The 18112-nt window shown below is 38.0% G+C and overlaps 2 protein-coding genes across 2 annotated transcripts; both read left to right on the forward strand.

Moving 5' to 3' along the window:
- The first annotated feature begins 87 nt into the window (after positions 1-87).
- On the forward strand, positions 88-3884 carry LOC126785058 (putative laccase-9). The gene is made up of 7 exons (XM_050510638.1): positions 88-235; positions 347-498; positions 906-1150; positions 1585-1710; positions 2006-2600; positions 2918-3279; positions 3388-3884. The coding sequence occupies exons 1-7, from the start codon at positions 119-121 to the stop codon at positions 3570-3572; spliced, it is 1782 nt and encodes a 593-aa protein (XP_050366595.1). The 5' UTR covers positions 88-118; the 3' UTR covers positions 3573-3884.
- A 6943-nt stretch (positions 3885-10827) lies between these two features.
- On the forward strand, positions 10828-13168 carry LOC126783268 (uncharacterized oxidoreductase At4g09670-like). Its single transcript, XM_050508709.1, has 2 exons — positions 10828-11371; positions 12254-13168. The coding sequence occupies exons 1-2, from the start codon at positions 10907-10909 to the stop codon at positions 12869-12871; spliced, it is 1083 nt and encodes a 360-aa protein (XP_050364666.1). The 5' UTR covers positions 10828-10906; the 3' UTR covers positions 12872-13168.
- Positions 13169-18112: the final 4944 nt, after the last annotated feature.

Consider the following 18112-nt stretch of genomic DNA (forward strand, 5'->3'; position numbering starts at 1 on the left):
TAACCGTACTTCAAGTTTAAAACTGGCCACCGGACGATCCAACGCTATAAAAAGAAGTCCGACCTGTTCTGGAAACAGAATCCCAAAGCTAAGTTGATCATTCTCCTTTCACCTGAAAATGGCGTGCTTCAAACCTATCGGCTTCTTCTGCTCTGTTTCCTGCTTCGCCATGCTTACCTGCATCTTGTTGTTGCAGTCCGAGGCTGAAGCAAGTATCCTCTACTATGATTTCGTTGTAAGTGCTCTTAATCATGTTCTCATTTCTCGCGTAGATAGTTCGAAGTGTTAACCGTCGCATTCTTACGACATCTTACCTTTTGCTTAACATTACATTGTTTTGTTGCAGCTCACGGAAACCAATTTCACGAAGTTATGCAGCACAAAGAGTGCAATGGTTGTGAACGGAAGTTTCCCGGGGCCAGTGATTACCGCTCGCAAAGGGGATACTGTGTATGTCAATGTGCACAATCAAGGAACATATGGTGTCACCATTCACTGGTAAACTTCCCTTCTCGCACTGCTGATTGCCTCGCTGCTCTGTCCCTTTAAGGGCTCTGCCCTCCAAATTGGATTTTATTTCCTCCTTCCTCTTTGTCGAATGTTCTTGTTTCCGATGGCCTCCCCTGACCTCATTACTCATTAGGCATGTTATTTGGGTAGAGGGTGGTATGCTCTGTTTTTCTGGGTTTGTGTTTCGTTTTTGAATGCAAGTTTTTTCCGCCAAAAAAAAAAAGGCACAAAACATGAAATGAATGTTAGTAAATTAATAAAAACAATATTGGTGAAACAGAAAGGCTACTTTGGCTAGCTAGCTAAATGTCGTACATGGGGGTCAAAGAAAATTAATGAATATTGGTTGAGAGTTCTATTACGATTCATTTTGATGTTTGTGAATTTGTTTATAGGCACGGAATAAAGCAACCACGAAATCCATGGTTTGATGGACCAGAATATATTACACAATGCCCTATTGAAGCTGGTACTAATTTCACGTATACAGTGCTCCTCTCTTCCGAAGAAGGCACATTGTTCTGGCATGCCCATAGCGATTGGACCCGAGCCACAGTTCATGGAGCCTTCGTCATTTTGCCAGCAGAGAATACAACCTATCCATTTCCAGAGCCAGACCACGAAGAAGTTCTTGTTTTTGGTATGCTCTCGATCTCTAGTGTAAATCTCAGTTAAACCAACGTACTTTCGTATGCTCATAGGCTTTACCTTAATCTGTACTAAATAAAAATATGGATTTACTTATTAATTAAACTTTTGAAGCCTCAACGGAAAGTCTATTCAGCTGGTCGGATAGGCTGGTTGACTACTGTTTCTTATAATTAGTTGGTTTTAATCTGACCAACAAACTGTCTTCGTTGGATAGAAACAAGAGCTAGCAGTAGTTAGCTTAGTATAGATGGAAATGGAATGTGATTATGTGAATTTCTAGAACAGTGGGCAGTACTATATAGATAAGGTGAGAGAGATTGAGAAAGATATTCCTATATATATACAAACAATATTGTACGTTTTGAATTTATAATTTGTGTAATCTATAATGGCGAACCTAATTGAGTAAATGTATAAATGCAGCATCATGGTATAAAGAAGATGTGCCAACATTGATGGACGAGGCTCTCAAATATGGTGGATTAACAACGTTGTCTGACTCCTATGCCATCAATGGCCAGCCAGGAGACTTTTACGAGTGTTCCAACGGTACTAAATGCAATTACATTACTCGATCATGTGTATTTTTATCTGTGTATTTGTGTTTGTCCATTCTTACATGCATTCTTGATTCTTTCTTACATGCTTTCTTTGATAAACAACCTGGACCCCAACTAGGATTGAGTTCGATTTAAATTGCTTATGAAATAATATGACTGGTGTTTCATGAATAAGCTCGCATAAAAAGCAATACAACCCAGCGATGTTAACTTGTTCAAAACTTAACATGGACTTGAACACATATGATGGTATGGCTAATTTAATTTCCAAATTATTATCGCAGAAACAACATTTCGATTGGCTGTTGATCATGGGAGTACCTATCTTCTTCGTTTAGTGAATTCGGTACAAAACACAGACATGTTCTTCGCCATAGCTGATCATAATCTCACACTTGTGGGCGTGGATGGTAACTATGTCAAGCCTGTAGAAACGAACTACCTAATGATAACACCAGGAGAAACAATGGACATTTTGGTCACAGCAACCCAGCCTCTTGGCCATTACTACATGCTTATAAGTCCTTACTTTGATGGACAAGCTGACGACTTTGACAAAAGTGTCACCAGTGCAATATTTCAGTACAACGGCAATTATACTCCTCCGACATCACCCATCTACCCAGACCACATTCCTGGCTTCTATGACGTTGACGCTGCGCGCAACTTTGACACACAGTTGAAGAGTTTGGCATCTCTTGAGCACCCTGCAGATGTTCCTCAACATGTCACTACCAGGATGTTTATTACCCTTTCGATTAGCATGCTTCGTTGTCCGAATGATACATGTGATGGACCTGATGGAAATCGACTTGCGTCTGCCTTGAACAACGTCAGCTTCGCTAACCCTACCATTGACGTTCTGCAAGCATACTACAGGTATACATTTTATCTTAGGTCTATTAGTTCACGTTTCAGTTAAAGCATGAACTAGTTACTCTAGTTAGTAATATAATTCAGTATGTTTTACGTGTTCTTTCCATGTTGAATTCATCTGATAATTTGATGGACGTGCATGGGACCATGATATCAAAATGTTGCATATACTGAAAACTGTTCCATATAACCAAGTAGCAACAAGAAGGAATCAGTCCCCTTAATTAGATACATAGATTATAGGCAATTTCAATCAAGTAGAAACTAAAAGGAGAAATGAATCTTGCTTTACCTAACATCAGTTGTGTGTATGTTGACAGGAACATAAGTGGATATTTCGAAGCTAATTTTCCAGACAAGCCTCCTACTCTATTCAACTTCACCGCAGATGAGTTGATGACTGACAACATTACGTTAAGTGACCAAGGAACAAGGGTGAAGATGTTGAATTACAACGAGACAGTAGAAATAACGTTCCAAGGGACAAATGTGATGAACTCAGGAGAAAATCATCCTGTTCATTTGCATGGATTCAAGTTTTATGTGGTTGGAGCTGGTGTCGGAAATTTCAACAATGATACTGATCCCTTAACTTACAATTTGATTGATCCACCGCAACTCAATACCTTCCCAGTTCCTAAGGATGGATGGGCCACAATCAGATTCGTAGCCGACAACCCAGGTATAGTATAGATTTACATGAGTGATCATTCATTACTTAGTTCTTAACTATCACTGGCTCTAATTGCCTCATCACGATCAAATTAAAATCGACAATTTTGTCATGCAGGGGTATGGTTCATGCACTGCCATTTCGATCGGCATATGAGTTGGGGCATGGATACCGTTTTCATAGTGCGGAATGGAGACACAGAGGAGACGAGTGTTCGCCCTCCGCCGGAGTACATGCCTTCTTGTGGCGAAAATTCCATATATGATGGTGCTGAGCAGTCAATGTTTCAGTTGGAGACGTAGCTAGGTACAAGATAGAAGCAAATCAAACTTGCAGGAAGCCAGTAATATTTGAAGGTTGCACTGGCAGCGAAATCGATTTATGCAGCAGGGCTCTAGCTAGTTAGATATACATGGATTACAACTTGTCAAATTTTGAGCTGGGTACCTGCCCGCGAAAACACTATAACTCTATATATATAGACTTCAGTTTCTCCCGGATTATTTGTAATAATCGTGCAATATATTATTTTGTAAGACCCGATGCTCTACTAGTGTATCAAATCTGTAGTGGCATATAGATCGAGAAACCAAGTGAAAACCGAAAAAAAAAAGGATACAAATTAAAGAGTCACATTTTGCTCGATTTGTTATGATTAATTACTAAATTTCATCAGGCAGAGAATGTTAACATACAACGGTAAGTCGATAACTTTATTAGTATTGCACGCGATGAACTAAATTGGCATGGGGCTAGCATAATTATAGACTACATCGGAATGTTGGGAATGTTGGGAATCCTTTGAAGGAAATGCTCAGTCGAAATTGAAACAATCCTCATAAACAATTTATATAAGACGGTCAGACGGTGGCCATAAATTCAAACCATATGCTGTCTTAATTACAAGTCATCTCATCTTTAATTATGAGAATGATTTGGGGGGAGGAGTTTCGTGGCATGCTAGTGGAAAATGGAGAAGTTCTTTTGAGGGGCGTACCATGCGTCCTATATACGACCTGCGCGCCAATTAGCTGAACCCTAATAACCACCAGGTGGAAGCGCTACAACAAGCTTTCAGGAAATCTACATGCATTTTGTAAGCCTTGCAAGCATGCTGACTTTTAATTTCTAAGTTAATTTACTACTTATACCACTTCTCTTGGTCACCAAATAAAAATTAGAGTATAGGAATTGGTTTTGGTTTGTGATTGTATTGAGTATAGTTGAGACTTGGGACATTGAGAGTAGAACCAGTAGTGTATAAGTCACAACTTAATTTATAATATTAGCCTTTTGACTTAAAAAAAAGGTAAGATACGACCCGCTTATGTATCACAAACACAGTTATCACGTTACGAGATTTGGTCGTGGGCTAGAATGATGAGTGTTTGAGTATGTGGGCTAGGCGTGACAATTAATGCTATTGAAATATTGAGCCGACTCGGACAAGTCGAAACATTTCCTCAAAACCGATAAGTTGGCTCACTGATTTCCCGCCTCTACTGGAAGGTAGGTAGTGGGTTTAGTCGCATAGGTTTAGTCGAGAAGTTTTAAATACACTCCTCGTTTATTTCAATACACACTCACTTTTTAATATAGTACAAATTCAGATTTTCATGTCAATTCTTCTCTAAATAAATACCCAAAAGTACTAAAATTACCTTTAATCTATATATTATGAAATATCTTATGATTTATTATCTAGTATAATTATAATTTAACTAACATATATTTTTTTCAAATCTTTCATGTTTTCTGCTAGAAACGTTCATCGTATATGAACTTATTATTATTTATTTTTTCAAATTTTTCACGTTTTCTGCTAGTTTCATCTTATTTATATAGAATAAAGTGAGGCATGATTACATGATCATGGCTTTCTAAGCATAATTCAATGATCCAAATTAAGTTCTCAATCCTATCTAACAAAGAATCCCAAATCGCAAAACAATGTACTAGCTAAGTACAGATATATATATATATATATATATATATATCAAAGCTAATGGCTTATATAGTTTTTTTTAAAGATGATTAATACTTTCATTCAGATCGCAAATAAAAACCAAGGGAATGCCTCTACACGTCCACCATCTACCACATTTTCAGGGTATACAAGGATTCATGGCAAAGCCAAAGGGACACATATCCCGCCCATCTATTTAAGCAATAAACACCTTGCATAAGGAAACTCCATGAACACCATGGGAACAAATAAAGAACCAAACAAAGCAAAATAAAAAGCATAAGAAAAACCAAAGCTAGAGTCCAAAGCAAAAATAAAAGAACAAAAATAAATGAAGAAACAAGAGTTACAAGAGGTATGAGCCACAGATTGCCTCCTTGCCCTTAGAGCTAGGAGGAGGAGGTGTGTCGGCATAAAGGTAAACAAGAACTTGATCACCAGACACTTTCTTTGTTTGAGGCGAGGTCCTATTCTTTTGCCCTAATGGGCGGCCAGGACTTGATCGATTCGATTACTCGAGATCAATATTAACCAGTAAGCATCGTTAGTAGTATAAAGCAAGAGGGTATCGTTCACAAACTGGGGATCCAACCAGGGTAAATAATCATAAACATTTAACAATGAATTCATAAGAGTTTAAAAGATTTGAGATATAGTTCGGATTAAACAGAAAATAAACCTAAACTAATATATACATGTGATCAACCAACCAACACATAAGCAATTACCAAACAAATAACATAAGAACAAAGGTAACAAAATCGACTCTCAATCATGTTCATGCCGTAAGTATCATAGTTCATCTTAAATTCGATCATGCATCAAGTTCCTACTTGGTTCCTAATACATGGATATTATCGAGCTCAATTACTTGTCTTGCTACGAAATCTAACATATCAATTCATTATGCAATTACGTATCACAAAGAGAAATCAACATGTTTAAAGCACATATCCAATGTCGAACTTAAGATCATAACCGGTGGGAGAACAAAGAACAAACAATTAATCCACTACTTGTATCATAATCGTTACTAGCTTTGAATGATTAACATATGCAACATCAACTACTTGTCTTAATCACACATGCAATATAAGACCGAAAATTAATTAAGAACATGAACATAAACTCATGGAATAAAACCTAAAATCATTGAATTAAAATCGAAAACCTTAATTCATCATGTCATTCAAAAGTTACAAATATCTCATAGACAAGAATAAAAATAACTTTAACAAAACCTAAACATAAATCATCCAAGAATAAGAACATAAAAACCCGAAAACTAAACATGAAGATCATAGAGTTAACACTTTATAATTCTCCTCCCAAGGTTCCTTACAAAGGTAGCACGAAATCTTCAAGAGTATGGTATCCTAGGCTCCCAAGCTTTGGACAGGAAATATGGTGAAGGGTGGTGAATTCGGATTCTATGGTTCTTGGTGAATGAAAGTGTTTGGGCAAAGCTTTGGCTATACTTGTGTGCAAGGTTGATGATCTTTTTTCTATGGAAATGAGGTGCTATATATAGAGGAAGAAACCCAAGAGAGGCTGGCCACAAAGTCCACAAAGTTGAAACCAAATTGGTTGAGGTTTTCTAAATTTTCTCAATTCGGCAGACCTGACCTTTGTGCCTTGTTCTAGCCATAACTTTCTCTAGAAAATAGATATTGAGCTGATTTTAGCCGCATTTGAAAATAGACTCCCATATATTTTCATCCATATATCATGCATTTTCTGAATCATTGTGAGCTGTCCATGGGAGCCTGTCAAAGTTGGATAACCTGCACTGCCAGAATTCTGATTTCTATAAGGATTTGACATTAATTGCATATCTTCTTCCTCCTTTAATGCTGATTTTTTTTGCACAAATTTCTTCCTTTGAATTAGGGAACAAGCAAGAATCTTAATTGTTACAACCATGTTTGATTTTTTTTTACCTCTTCTCATTAATTTGATGCATGTCTTCTTTGACTTTTTTTATCTTTTCTCATTAATTTGCTGCATGCCTTCTTTGACATTCTTTGGTGCAGAAATTTATGGTGATTCTGATATAGATTTGTACTCTATATGTAGGAGAAACAAGGTCCCAAGTTTCCCTCATAGCCCTAGGATCAAAAGCAAATCAATGGATGAGATAATTCTGCCGAGTTCAGTGGACCTCCGAGTAATGATGTGGTCATATCTCCTTGTAATAATAAGATATTGATTTGATTCGAAATCCTACGGAAACTACACTCACACAGATTTTTATCCATATATAGTATGTCTTCTAATTCGATCGAAGACTTCTTCCTTTGTCTGTTTCTGGGTTCTTTTCCCTTTTATTTGTCGAGAGCCCAGTCCTAATCACATTCTCTTTTCCTCTGTTTTGCTCCGTCGTGAGCCTCTATCTCCGACGACCTTGGTTCTCGGTCCATGACGCCTCCATGCGAGTTCATGTTGGACTTGGCATCATTGAAGCTGTCTCAGAGGCCTGGAGGAAACCTCGGTCAGGCAGCAACAACTCAGAATCGGAGCGGAGGAGCTCCATGTCGACTGAACGTGTTGCCGTTCTTCACCAAGGTACTATTCATCCTCGTTTCTTTGTAATTTCAGTGTGATTGTATTGTGTTTGTTATTCATGAAATTACAAGCTTTAGAACAACAAACACAATACAATCACACTGAAATTACAAAGAAATGAGGATGAATAGTACCTCGGTGAAGAATAGCAGCACATTCAGTCGGCGTGGAGCTCCTCGCTCCGATTCCGAGTTGTTGCTGCCTGACCAAGGTTTCCTCTAGGCCTCTGAGACAACTTCAATGATGCCAAGTTCAACACGAGCTCGCATGGAGGCGTCATAGATCGAGAACCAAGGTCGTCGGAGATAGAGGCTCACGACGAAGCAAAACAGAGGAAAATAGAATGCGATTAGGACTGGGCTCTCGACAAATGAAAGGGAAAAGAACCCAGAAAACAGACCAAGGAAGAAGGAACTACCATGGAGGGAGAAGGAGAGGTCGTCGGAGCTCCAAACACAAAGAGAAACTCTGCCGGCATCGCATGGCCTCAATCTAGATCTCGCCAGAAACTTACTCGAATCTCACATGCTAGGACTGGGTATTGGAGAGGAGAAGGAGATGAAGAGTTTTGGTGGTGGTCTCATGGCCATCGGCCAGACGGTGGCGCTGGGCGGCAGACAAGCTGTGTCGGTGGTGTCGTTGCGTTGTATAGAGAGGGAGGGGGAAAAATATGAGAGACTGAGAAATCATCGTGTATGGGGAGAGAGAGAGAAAAAAAAAGAGCTGTGAGAAATGGGCTTAGGCCCTTAAGTAGATCCAATCGAACGGCTGAGATCAGTCGATTTAATATTGACGGTTTCAGATTTTAAAATGAAAACATTTTCTAATACACGAAAACTTTCAAAATTCGTATGAATTTAACCGAGCATCAGAAAAATATTTCACGAATACTTCCACGCTTGTAACAACACGTAGTCTAACACAAATTGTAAACTAAAAAGTTGACATCTCAAAAAAATATCGGCTAGCGTGTTCTATATATAAATAAATGACGAAAAATTACAGGGGCTCACAATCTTGCTACCATACAATTTTCTCCTCGTTTACTAGTGTTTTGTATTTGATTATGCATATGACAATTGCTATATTTTCCAGGACTATGTGTAACTAACTCTCTTAATTAGGGGCTGCCCTTGTAGCCCCATTTATGCAAGACTCAAATTCATGTTTTCTTAGTTAATTCTTAATTTGTTATGTGATTGGTGTGTCTTGATTTGTGCTATTGATAACTCTTACATGTTTTTGAGTATTTGGTATACAACTTAGATTTTAAGCATGTATTTGCAACTAAAGATTAAGAGATGCTTCACCTAATCATTGTATTTCTTTCTCTCATCAAGTAGTGATTACCTCACTCGCGGAGGTAAATCAGGGATGCTTATTGATTAGGGTAGAGACTAGAGAGTGAGTTTCACGCTACCTAGACTTTAATCAACGAACAAACTTTCATAGATCTTAATGATTTTTGATTGAGTTATTATACTACTGTGTTTCAAAGCTAGTAAACCCGTTAGAGAATGCTTTTAACAAAAAGTGTGTTTCACGGTGTTCAATAATTTCAGGGAAGTAATAAGAACAATTTCAATGTGTTTCATGGTTGTTCTTGTTTGTGGTGAGTCGCATAACTGTTAGGTGTTTTCTAGGCTTGAATAAGAGTGGAGTATAAGCGGTGGTGAATTGGTGTAGTTCCTAGCTCATCCTTTCCATATATCATTAGAATTTTATTTGTTTTCTTTATTGCTATGTTACACAAAAAATCTCCCCATTGTTACTTTGTTTATTGTTTATTCCATCTTGTACACATAATTTTTCCATAATTGTTTTTTTTTTGTAGGTTTGACGTGAGATCAAAGTGTCCCTCAAATCCCTAGTGTTTAATTATCCCTCTTCCATTATACTACGACTGATTACTACAATGAGGGTTTAAATTGTGCGATCGTTTTGGTCACATCATTAGTTAGAGTTGACTAGAAAATAGATTTTAGCTAAATTTTTCAACATTCGAATTATAATTTAATTAAGCCAATGTATATGGTAGAACATAACTTAAAAAGAAGCTAGCTACAGTTCATATTAGACTTGAATTACTAAAAAAGCTTTCGCCGTTAGAGATGCTCTAAGGTAGTTCTTCTCCCGCTTATCTTAGAAAAATACTGCTCCTACCTAGTATCTAATTTTATTTTATTTTGAATAGGCCCGATATCAAATAAGAACACCAGTCACTAGTACGGTATGAAAGATTTTCGTCATGGTAAAGAAGAATGAGATGGAAGAGATGGAAATTGGGGGAAGACAAGAAGAGAAAAGCAAACAAGAGGGAGAAGAAAAAAAATTGACATTGTTGTGAGCCTTGTCAAATTTGAGGGATCTCATGTCAAATCCATGTCAATCCAATTAGGATTTGACAATTTTGTGGGAGCTCATGTCAAATTCCGATATATTAGTAAAAGTAAGAAACGATACGATTTCTTCGATATCCTTTTAAGTTATTGGTCAATGCTAATTTCATGGTCAAAATCTGATATATCGGGTTAACTCGATTTTGATCCAAAATATCTGATCTTTTTTTATATTATTTTATTAAAAAGTCATTGTTTTATTTTTGTGAGGAAACAAAAAATGTCTAAATCTAAAATTAAGATATGATGCGCCTCAAATCAGTGTAAAACGACATCTTCTTTAAATACAAAAACTTAATATTCTTATTCAAACGATAATATCTTAATTTATAAATATAATATATTTCGATATATCTTTTTACCCCTTAACCGATACAATTTTAATAAATAATATATAGATCATTGGTTGTACTGTGTTTTGATAGTTTCGTTGGAAATTCTCTCTTGGCTCATTTTCCACCTCGTAAACGGAATAAATTGTTACACTGATGAAGCGCTTTCATTACTGCTGCCGGCCTCGACATCAGTGCCGAACGAACAGTCCAAGTCTATCCCAATAAAAACACACAGGTCAATTTATTATTCAAATTTAAATATAACTATTTCTGCAAACAACAATGTTGAATAAAAACCGAAAAAACCTTTAGAGCCCTAAAAACAGCCACTCAACTATCCAGTCTCCACTCCCACAGCCTCGGAAGAAAAAATGTCAGCAGAAACCCCAATCCGGTTCGGAATTCTGGGCTGCGCTGATATAGCCCGGAAGGTCTCACGCGCCATCATTCTCGCCCCCAACGCCACTCTTTTCGCCGTCGCAAGTCGTTCCGTCGACAAGGCCACCGCGTTCGCCAAGGCCAACAACTTCCCTCCCGACGCCAGAATCTACGGCTCCTACGACGCCCTTTTGGACGACCCCGACGTCGACGCCGTCTACATCCCTCTCCCCACCAGCCTGCACATCCAGTGGGCCGTCCTCGCCGCGCAAAAGAAGAAGCACATCTTGCTTGAGAAGCCCGTCGCGCTCAACGTGGCTGAGTTTGACAAGATTGTGGAGGCTTGTGAATCTAATGGGGTGCAGCTCATGGATGGTACCATGTGGATGCATCACCCCAGGACTGCCAAGATGCGGGAGTTTCTTTCTGATGCCAATCGTTTTGGTCAACTCACGTCGGTCTGTGTTTATCTTCCCTCTCTTATATTCAGTGTACTGATTGTAGCAATTTCTAGTTTATAAAACTATGCGCGAGAGAGGAGTGATGTGTGGTTAGTTTCGGTTGACAATTCAGTTGGTTTGCTCATGATGATCCATGTGAAAGAAAAGCTTTTTGTGAACTGTACAACAATATGCTCGTGTGTGTGATTGGGACGATTGCCAGTTGTTTAAGGAGATGGTACACAAGGAAAAGAAGTATGTAGAAACTGGGAGAGTGATGTAGGCTGAGGTTTTAAGGAGGGTTTACTAATTTTTTTAACATGACCATGGATACTAGTACAGAGAGAAATGCAGAGGGTACTTTGATTTTGTTTATAATTGGGGCTAAGGATGTGGGGTTTTAGATGGAGAGATGTGAAGGATTGGGAGTACAAATGGGTGTAGCTTGAATCGTGTTGTTTATTAGAATTAGAAGAGTAATTCAACTGTGGGCGGTGATTTGTTTCATTTTTTTTATTTGAAATCTATCTGATTTTATTTTTTATTATTGGGGAAAGATCAGAAATATATGAATTTGCAGAAAATTAGAGAAAAATCAGGAAAGAACACTCTCATCTACTCATGCGCTCATTCATATTTTCTTAAATAGTAAAACATCTGTATTAAAACCCAAGATTGTTAGAATATTGATTTCTTGTTTGAGGCTCAGAACTGGGATGTCAATGAAGAGAAGTTCTTGGTTAAAACAAGTATAGACATTACTGTGTTTTTGCTATGTTTGAAATGAATTGGTAAATTTTCTTAAAAGTTAATTGATATATCTCTGTTTGATGGTTTAGTTATTGCTTCAATATATCTCTGTTTTTTTTTCTTTAAAGACAATCTTTTTGGTTCCCACAGATAAACACGTGCTTTACATTTGCTGCTGATCCTGATTTCCTGAAGAATGATATTCGCGTGAAGCCAGACCTAGATGCTCTTGGTGCTCTTGGGGATGCAGGGTGGTACTGCGTCAGGGCAATCCTGTGGACTACTAACTATGAACTGCCAAAGACAGTTGTTGCCTTGCGCGGCGCTATATTTAATGAAGCTGGGGTAATTTTATCTTGTGGAGCTTCTCTACACTGGGAAAATGGGAAAGTGGCAACCTTCCACTGCTCTTTCTTGTCAAGTTTGACAATGGATATAGCTGCTATCGGTACGAAGGGAACATTACATGCCAATGGTTTTGTTATCCCTCATCGAGAGAAAGAAGCCTCTTTCTCTGTAGCCTCAGAAACTTGGTTTGATGATCTTGTGACCTGTTGGGTGCCACCCCCAAGTGATCATATTGTAACCACAGATCTTCCACAGGAAGCTCTTATGGTAACCGAGTTTTCTCGCTTGGTTGGGATTGTCAAAAATGGTTCTGCACCTGAGAAGAAATGGCCAATCCTTAGCAGGAAGACACAGCTAGTACTCGATGCTGTCAAGGCATCAATAGACAAGGGTTTTGAGCCTATTCCTATTGAGTATTAACTCAGGTGCATCTTATTTCTGTTTTCATCTTCTTTTCGTGCTTAAGGTACAACAGCCAATAATAAAATGTGTATCCATTTTTACACCTAGTTATTAAGGTGTACGTCATCTGTCTTCACTCCAGCTCAGGCCCTAGTGATTTCCATGTTCTGTGATGATAATTTATGCTTAGTTTGTCAGGTTTATGGCATCTATCACTGGCTCAGGCCCGGTGAAACCATAATGTGCAATACTGTATAAATGTATGCATGCTTTAATAAACAAATTTACTTACAACTACTATTGAAAGAAACATGGAACTCTTGTTTGACTAAAGAGTGTGAGCTTTGGGCTGTCAATCTGCCCCTTTTCTCTTGGTTCTAATCCACAAAATGATTTACATTTTCCAAAAGAAAAAAAAAATTCTACACACTGATTCTTATTTTTGTAAATTGTAACCGTCTGAATCGGTATGCATCCCTAATGGAGTTTCCTTAATCTTTTATCCTTTTTCCTTATTATTACCTCAATTGTTTCAAGTTGAAATCTTCCTTTCATCTTCCCTCTCTTTTCTCTTCACTGGTTGTGGCCTATGGATCATCCTTTGAAATCTATCGCAGCTATTCCAGTCTCATTTCGCTTTCCAGATTTCCCCTTCTTGTTCCTTAAAGGAAGGCACTAGTACTTCAAGAGATGTCTCTCGAATTGAAATGTTGGTTTCCTAGTTTTTTGTTCCATCTTCTTTAGCAGTGTTGGTTTCCTTCCCTTTCCTTTGTTGGCCAAATGTTCAAGAAAATGATCCTTTCTCCCAAATGATTAGCTGAGTCACATTTCCGAAGAGATTTATTTGGTCTTCAGTCTCATTCGAATGACTTGCTCAGTCTCCTACCCTTTGGTCTTTCTTCGAAATGTTTTGCTCAGCAAACACTACGAATTGGCTTGCAAAGTAAAGCTAAAATGAAGTCGGAATGTGTAAACTGGGGTCGAGCTCTCCATTTCACCCCTTCCACTTTAACTTCTATATTTTCTTGAGTTTTATTATAATAAAAGTGCATCAAGTGTTATAACAAACTGCCTATTATCATTTGGTTTAGTGACATTAATTTTTCTCTTCGTAAGTGAGCGGGCGTGAGTTTGACTCACAACAGACTCATTGTAGTATATTAGTTGTTGTATTTAATAAATAAATAAAAGTGTTATAATGAACTAATGAATTTCCGCCAATGCCGGTTGGTTTAGGCTCTCTGTTTTGTGGAAAATGAGCACTTATATTTAACTTATAATGATGTTTTTTTATTTAGTAAACTTTTTATAATATGCTTAGTTAAAAAATTAGTTTTAATAACCACGTCTTTAAAAGCATGTGACACTGCTTATTTAAAACCAAGTTGTTTCTATTTTTGAGTTTTTACACTTCAAACTTAAACTATAGTGGATACCGCTTCAACAACATGCATGTGGTTTAACCACGATCCAAGTTCGATCTAGGCCTCATCATTTAGTATGTGGATCGGAAAAGCCCGCAGAGGCCCGTGAGAAAGCCTGCTTCCGTGGGTAGAGGGTCGGACTTAGTTTAGATGTGTGAAACTCGGCCCGGCCCGCCAAAAATCCGCAAGCCCGCCAAAAAATAAAATATTATACATGCATATAATATATTAAAATATATCAAGTATATGTTTTTTTAATAATAATTATACATAAAATATTATATATGTTAATAATACTATATTTAAAATTTTATATTTCTTTATATTATAACTTTATACTATATTTAAAATAAAATTGTAGCATTATGAAACAACTATATGAAGTATATGAAGTAAACTTCTCGGGATTAATCGACAACAGTTGATGTTAACGGTACTAATATTTAAGGACCTTGTTAAAACTTCATCTAATTCGGACCTCGTTTGACCTTCAGAATTTCCGGTAAACCGAAAACACCATTAATATGCCCTAAGGGAGAACCCATTACGAGGATGCGAACGTCGAAAACCGTTTGCATATATGAAATTATCTAATTTTTGTCACCGATCGTGCACGGTCGCACCGAGGAAACTCATTTGGAAAAACCTCGGTCAATGGGGTTTTAAAATGTTAACATGCCTCTTTTTTTGTTGACCGTAGGTACAGGCAATCAAACTATGTCCAAAACAGAAGAAATTTTTACGAGGTCTCTAAATATCTATACCAATCAGATATGCTGGTGTCAATCGACCGTCTTTAGAACCGGAGTTGTCGATCGCCGGAGTGTCTGCTAATGTATCATAACATTTATTATGAAGTGACTATATGAATGAAACTTCTCGGGATTAATCGACACCAGCTGATGTGATCAGTATATATATTTAGTGACCTTGTAAAAATTTCATCTAATTCAGACCTCGTTTGACCATCAGAATTTCTGGTAAATCGAAAACACCACTAATGTGCCCTAAGGGAAGACCTATTACCAAGATGCGAACATCGAAAGCCGTTTGCATATCTGAAATCATCTATTTTTTGTCACCGATCGTGCGTGGTCGCACTAAGGAAACCCATTCGGCAAAGCTCCGGTCAATGAGGGTTTTAATATGTCAAAACGCCTCTTTTTTTATTGACCGTAGGTACGGACAGTCAAACCATGTCCAAAACGGATGAAATTTTTACGGGTTCCCTAAATATATATACCGATCACATCTGCTGGTGTCGATCAACCATATTTCAAACTGGAGTTCTCGATCACCGAAGTGTCCACTAATGTATCATAACCTTTATATTAGGTTTGTAATAAAACCATCGCATTATGAAACGACTATATAAAGGAAACTTCTTGGAATCGATCGACACTATTTGATGTGATCAATATTGAGACGACCCGTCCCAAAACTAACCTAATTACGCACTAAAAACGAAATTAAAACCAACAAACCAAAATCTAATCTAAAATAATTGTGGCTGCACCCAAACCTTGTTTGGGCTGTCTACACCCTCTACTAGGGATCAAGTCATTCGTAGTTTAACTTAACAGTCATTAATGACTTGACCACAGTCATAAACAATCACGACGACTAATAATCGTCTAATCCGAGAATTGACCATCATTGACCAAATCAAAACAAAAACACGATAGAAATCGAATATGCAATATCGATCAATACTCATGATTATTCTTATGTTCAAAATTGGTGACATAGTAATTAAACAAAATTACTATGGACACCCAAGAGATATACCAATGTCCCTTCATTTCAATTCCAACACACACTTACCATAATCATGCAAAACTCCTAACCATTTTGATTCGTATATCACATATAACAACACATCCGACATACGCAACCATCACTATAACCATTATCCATCAAACATACGACAATCACATTAATCTTTTATACAATAATCTAATTTACCAACAACATACAATAACCATATACGTCGATTAATATGTCGATAAGTTCGTATCGATGAATGCTACTCAAAGGAGCAACCTACTACCCAAAAAATGACACCACGCGCCGCCACAGTGGCTGCGCGTGGGCCCCACGTGCCACCCCTCTCCAACCTCTCCAAATCAACTCGACTCCAACATGAAAGTTATAGATCACAAGAAAACACACCTTTTTCACAACGACGTCGAAGCCCAGATCGGCCGGGAAGTGGCTGGAAAACGCCTCCGAAGCTCGGAACAGTGCACCAAATTTGATCTCGTTATGCAGCTTGATTCGACGTCTAACTCTGGTCGAATCATACCCAGAAGGGAGGATCACGATGACTTGCAGCGGCCCCGAGCTCCAGAGCCGCCGGAAAAGCTCGCACGGCCACCGCGAAATATGCAGGAACTTCCGGCCCTTGCTGCTTCTCGCACGGCGATCGACGCGGTGTAACTCCGATGTAGATTGACGGAGAATGGCGAGACGAAGCTAACGGAACCGGTGGTGTCCCAATCCGTGGCCTGACGGCGGAGATCACCGCCGGGGAAGAAAACTGGGTTTCCGACGATGAACAGTGGCGCGAACGGGCTTTTTCGATTTTTTTCCCATTTTCTGATTTTCACCCCCCATTTATACTAATTTCCAAAAATGCCCAACACACTTCTTGATTCGTAACTCCTACATACGAACTCCGATTTAGGCGTGCCGTGTGTTCACGAATTCGTACCGACGAGCTCTACGACTTTCGTGAAGGGAAGTTTTCCGAAAAACTTACGCATCGAAAAGTCAACTTTTAGAGTCGTCACACTTAGTACGACTCTCGTTCTGAGTAAAAGATAAAACTATTATCGCCATGAATCGTAAAAGATTTGGGTCGTAACAAGTATATATATTTAGTGACCATTTTAAAATTTCATCCAATTCGAACTTTGTTTGACCGTCGGAATTTCCGATAAACCAAAAACACCACCAATATGTCCTAAGGGATGACCGATTACCAAGATGCGAATGTCAAAAACTGTTTACATATTTGAAATCATCAAATTTTTGTCACCAATCATGCGTGGTCGTAACAAGGAAACAATTTGGCAAAGCCCTGGTCAATGAGGTTTTATTATGTCAAAACGCCGTTTTTTTGTTGACCGTAGGTACGGACGGTCAAACTATGTTCAAAACGGACGGAATTTTTACATGGTCCCTAAATATATATCGATCACATCTATTGATGTCGATCGAAAATAGTTCAAAATTAGAATTTATTTGTGACTTTTTTTAGAATGTTTTCTAATAATTCTTATATTGTTAAAACCCTTAAATAAAAAAATTATGTTTTTTTCTAATACAAGCACGGTCCGCAAGACCCGCTTTATTTGTGAAAATACCCGACCCGACCAGTCACTTATTTAAATTTACTAAGACCTGACCCGGCCCGGACCGAGCCTGACCCGTTGACGAGCCCTTGTTCGATCCTCGCTGGCAATAACAACCTCATATTAGGTTGGACTTTCTCAGTAAACATGGTGGTGAAGAGTATCTGGCCCACGACAATTTTGTGACACATATATGGAGAAAAATCTTCATTTCTCTAAATTTCATATAATATAACTAAATAATGATGAAATACACATAAGTCGAATTATACACAAATCTATACCTGGAGATTATGGGTAACAGGTACGTGTCCCATGTTAATTTCGTTTATGTAGATTTGTGGAGTAACCTTCATCATAATGTTTTATTTTTACTTTCTTGTAACAACAAAAAGTGTGACAAAATTGCTTTTTGGATGGACGAGATTCTATTTTGATACTGGATAAGGGTTGCCAGACCACAAAAAATCCGTCATCCA

The sequence above is a fragment of the Argentina anserina genome, chromosome 2, assembly GCF_933775445.1.
Source record: "Argentina anserina chromosome 2, drPotAnse1.1, whole genome shotgun sequence".
Taxonomy (NCBI): domain Eukaryota; kingdom Viridiplantae; phylum Streptophyta; class Magnoliopsida; order Rosales; family Rosaceae; genus Argentina; species Argentina anserina.